Genomic DNA, 4,696 nt, shown 5'->3' with positions numbered 1-4,696 from the left:
TATTTGCTTGGTGTGCTTTTGTTATTTTCTGTATTTTTGGAGCGGCACGAGAGTCCATTTCATGAAATGAACCGGCACAGATAGCTGACTGGGGAAGTTATCTTTAGTATTCATCCCGGTCAGGCAGTCCAGAATCCTCCATGCCAATGTCAGCGGGGAAGTGGGGCATAATTGTTAAAAAAAAGAAAAATAAATTCAATGTTCTGTTTGTTCAGAAGAGAAAACCATATATTGAGACATTCTATGAATTTCCTCTTTAAGGCTTGTGAGTACAGTGAATTAAGAGTATAAATTGAGTTTGAGAATATTTTTTTTGCTTTAATGCAATGTAATATGGAGATATCTTTACTCATCTTCTTAAATTAGTGGTTCTATTGGGGCCAGGTGCCATTGGTGCAATTCTTGACCATTCAGCTGGGAAAGCTTTTCAAGTGCTCAGCTGTCCCAAAGTGTCTGTCACACATGCTCTCGAATGGAGAGCCAGTCCAGTCCAGGGAAGGGAAGGGCCAGAATGGCCATGCTGGCATTTCTCTTCCCAGTCTCCCACCTGTTGGAGCCTCATTTGGAACATCGGACGTGGGAAAAGACGACCAGAAAGAATCGTGAGGAGAAGAAATGAAGTTTGACATTTGTGGTCAACTACATTGTGCGTATCATTCATTTCTACATTTTTGGCAAATTAGATGTTCGTGGTGTCGCCGGGAAATTCAGCGTGACTTAATTTGAATGCAAACATGTTGAAAACAGCAAGTGGTGTACCATCAAGATACATTTTCTTCATTTTCTCTTTTTTTTTTTTTTTTTTTTTACATCTGAAAACTAAAACCCATTTTTATGATACTTCAGAGGCCACTTACTAATACTTCTAGGATCCCGCCTTCTGTGATCTGACCCGAAACCAGCTTCTTCGTACTTTTTGGATGTCAGCTGCTTACCATGGCCGACTGTGACTCGTGAGTACTCGTTGGCAACTCTTATTATCAAATCTGAGGATCTCCTGCGGTGGATTATTTATTTTTTTTGGCACTGGGTGTGATGTTTTGCTACGTGATGACAGGTTGGATGACAAGGCCTCTGTTGATATTCATGAAAACCCCCCTCTGCCAGATAATGTGGTGAAAGTAGAGGATAACACGGTAAGTCGTTTAAATTGTCGTTTGTATGTATGTCATGGGTGTAGCTAGACGGGGGCCAGCGGGGGCACTGGACACCCTCTGAAATATACTTGGGCCTCCTTGGCATAAGCATTTTCTGAAGAATTCTTTGCATTTGTTAAATTTTTTTTTGCAAAACCCCCGAGATATCCTTCAGCCCCCCCACCCACTTTGATATGCAAACTATTTCATTCTTTAGATTCTATTAACTTGCGTATATTACTATATGCTTGAGTATACGGTCTACTTTTCGTGGTGGAATTTTTGGGGTCTTTTAGTGTTGTATGTCTCATTCTTGAACATTGGAGAGACACATCCCTTACGATTCCCACTGGGGCACTTTTACAAAGCAAACATCGGTGGGCATTCCGGCCTGGAATGTTGCGAGCCATTGTGGCCACTGGTTTTTGGAACGCTGACAGCTGGATAGAGTTGCCAAGTGACAGTGGCATAATGTACAAACGATCTGCCGTATTAGCGCTGATTGCAGTGCTAATCCTCAACTTGCCGAGCGCAACGCAAGCGCTAATCCTGACAATGACAGAGAGCTCCAGGCCGTGAAGCCAAAACATGCGTTGTATTGTGTGTGTGCGTGTGATCGGTGCAACGGTATATTCCGGAGAAGCTTTGTTACATTTCATTTTGGGGATTCTGGCGAATGGCAGCCCAAAAGCTATTTTGGGATCTAATCCTTTTCAGGTTTCCCCACCTGAGTCTGTTAGGTTACTTTTTGAACTCATTTTAAGCAGAACGTACGTGTTTAATGTGATCTGTTACTAAAAAAGTATTTGTAATTCAACAGGTCTATTTCATCTACGACGAGGAGGTGGAGGAAGAGGAGCGAGACGAGCCGCCTCCGCAAGAGTCCATCAAACCCATCAATGACCGGCCACATAAATTCAAAGATCACTACTGCAAGAAGCCCAAATTCTGCGACGTGTGCGCTCGCATGATTGTTTGTATGTGAGGGGCTAACCCGAACTTACTAGGCTCACTTGTTATATTTGAATTTCTTTACTTTTTTTCTTCTCTGTCTCAAGTAAACAACAAGTTTGCATTACGTTGCAAGAACTGCAAAACCAGCATCCACCACCAGTGTCAGTCCTACGTAGAGTTCCAGAGGTGCTTTGGAAAAATTGTAAGCCTTCTTTTCTTTATTAGATCTAAACATGTATCTCCAAGTATTGTGATACTTTTCATGATACTATGTGCAGTCATTGAGTGTTTCTGTCAGCCTCCAGGCTTCAGAAGAGCATACAGTTCTCCTCTGTACAGCAGCGAGCAGAATGCTACTGTCTCCCAACTCTTGCCTTTCTGTGAGTCCAATGAACAAAGTGACACAATTAAGCAAAACCAATCAATCAAACTGTTAAAAAAAAACAAACAGCTTTTTGTTGTCAGAAAAATCCCTACTTACGTTTTTTTCATTTGTGTTTTCCTTCTCGCTGGTTGGATGATTTCGGATCGCCAGCGCAGTCGAATGGCACCGACCCCGTGTTTGAAACGCTGCGCGTCGGGGTCAACGTGGCCAACAAGGAGCGCAAGAAAGGATCAGAGGATAAAAAGAACGTCAGTGTGGACCCATGCAATGTTCTTTCACTCCACGTCATGACTTTAATTGCTGTCATGGCGTACTATTTGTTTTAGATGATGATGATGATGATGTTGGAGGAGGACGAGCCCCAGCAAAAGCAGCAGGAGAATGGCGCTGAAGGCAGTGAGTCACTAATTATTGTTTCACTTGTAAAATAGTGTTGTTGGTCAAATTAGAACAGTAGCGTCTTAGCTCTATTGTTAAATTTTCGTGATACTAATCAATATGGCTTTACCCTCAAAATGCAAATGTCATTATGTTTCGCAAATGATCGTAATTTTTGTGTGTGTTGTAGCTAGCTCAGAGGGCGACAAGGGAGGAGACAAAGCTCCCGCAGTTGACAAGGTCAGATACACAATGTTAAGATTAAGACTCTAATTAATGAGGTAATCCAGGATAGGATGAAAAGGAAAATATGATGATAATAAATTTGTCTTGTGTGTTACTCAGAGTAAAAAACCTCAGCCAGGAAAGATCGGCGTGTTCAATCAGTCTCATTACTACTTGGCTCTGTACCGCTTCAAGGCTATTGAGAAAGATGACCTGGACGTTAAGTAAGTCATGTGATGTCCTCATACTTATCATGACTTTGTTGAATGTGTCAACAATGACATTCGGGTTGTTGCATAGCGCCGGCGACCGCATCACAGTGATCGATGACTCCAATGAGGAATGGTGGAGGGTGAGTCCATGTCAACTATTTGTGCATTGTGATTAATTGATTGCAGCTCCTTCTGCAATCATTAAACGGCAGTAAAAAAAAAAAGAGTCGTTCTTCTCAGAGGATAAAGAATATATAGTTGTGAGGGTTATATTGTCTGGCTACACGTGTTGCTGCACCATTTGTGAGTTATCGCAAAAAAAGGCTGGAGGTGGGGTTCGAGTCAAGGACACCTTTATAATGGGAGCCTACTCAGCAAATGCTGGCAGCTCACAGTGACACAATGTAGAGTAAGTACAAATTTCACGTCATGCCACATATGGTAGCCTAGTCGTGACGCCATTATAAAACGATCCACTCAGCAATAATGATCCCATGTTGTCGCAGTAAAATTTCTCTCTCATCAGGGGAAGATCGGCGACAGGGCGGGCTTCTTCCCGGCCAACTACATTATCCGAGTACGGGCCGGCGAGCAAGTGTACAAGGTGACACGCTCCTTTGTTGGCAACAGAGAGATGGCCCAGATTACACTGAAGAAAGACCAGGTGAGGACACACACATTGATAAGTAGGGCCCAAAAAACTGCCTGAGATGCACAAAATTCATTGTCTTGTGTGTGTGTGTGCAGATTGTTGTGAAGAAAGGTGATGAGGTCAACGCTTACCTGAAGGTCAGCACGGGACGCAAGCTGGGCTTTTTCCCTGCCAATTTACTGCAGGAGATCTGAAGTCTTTTTTTTTTTTTTTTATGGTACAACAGTGGCTCGTCATTTTTAATAATATCACATTCATGTAAATATAATTTTGATTTCAAACATAGTCATTGTCCAACGAGATTAGCACTGATGCTAACGTAGCAGCGGTTTTATCAAATGTACTTTGGTTTGGTCTCTAATGGATGAGACTATAATATTTGTTTGATTATATGTGTGTTTTAATAACTATAAATAGCATGCAAATGGAGGCAATGGGAATTTTAAGATTATTCTGGATTAAAACACGGATATTACTACTCTGTGATTTATTTCGAGGAATTTTTGGCTCGCCCTTGTTCAAAATTATCCGCACAAATTGGCCGCATGCATGAGATGCATTTCAAGGCCTTGCGAGGGACGGGTCGCTAGCTATTTTCTGTGCGGCATCATTGGGAGCACCCAAGGGGCCAGTTTGCCACGTCGAGAGGCAAACTGGAATGACGGGAATGGCATCCCACCAAAACAGACAGATGCACGTCAACACGGTGCTTCTCTGCTCTCCGGTTCACCCCGTGTCCTCAATCTCTTTTCCT

The 4,696-nt window shown here is 42.6% G+C and overlaps 1 protein-coding gene across 2 annotated transcripts; it reads left to right on the top strand.

Annotated features, from left to right (window-relative positions):
- The first annotated feature begins 296 nt into the window (after positions 1-296).
- Positions 297-4,405, top strand: LOC147049492 (SH3 and cysteine-rich domain-containing protein 3-like). Of its 2 annotated transcripts, none has more exons than XM_085923910.1 (13): positions 297-646; positions 870-953; positions 1,058-1,136; positions 1,957-2,113; positions 2,195-2,292; positions 2,389-2,470; positions 2,626-2,723; positions 2,802-2,871; positions 3,044-3,093; positions 3,199-3,302; positions 3,379-3,430; positions 3,817-3,954; positions 4,038-4,405. In XM_085923910.1, the coding sequence occupies exons 2-13, from the start codon at positions 937-939 to the stop codon at positions 4,134-4,136; spliced, it is 1,044 nt and encodes a 347-aa protein (XP_085780036.1). In that variant the 5' UTR covers positions 297-646; positions 870-936; the 3' UTR covers positions 4,137-4,405. The 2 variants fall into 2 exon arrangements, with proteins under 2 accessions (XP_085780036.1, XP_085780035.1); XM_085923909.1 differs by having other exon boundaries at positions 847-953.
- Positions 4,406-4,696: the final 291 nt, after the last annotated feature.

Source organism: Syngnathus leptorhynchus, chromosome 11 (genome assembly GCF_054491065.1).
Source record: "Syngnathus leptorhynchus isolate UIUO chromosome 11, UIUO_Slep, whole genome shotgun sequence".
In the NCBI taxonomy this organism is placed as follows: domain Eukaryota; kingdom Metazoa; phylum Chordata; class Actinopteri; order Syngnathiformes; family Syngnathidae; genus Syngnathus; species Syngnathus leptorhynchus.
Note: the sequence above shows the minus strand (reverse complement) of the source record. Positions and strands in the feature narration are given on the sequence as shown.

Coding starts and splice junctions, on each gene's coding strand:
- LOC147049492 (XM_085923910.1), top strand. Junction 2,293..2,388: donor AGAGGTGCTTTGGAAAAATT/GTAAGCCTTCTT, acceptor TGTTTCTGTCAG/CCTCCAGGCTTCAGAAGAGC. Junction 3,094..3,198: donor AAGCTCCCGCAGTTGACAAG/GTCAGATACACA, acceptor TGTGTTACTCAG/AGTAAAAAACCTCAGCCAGG.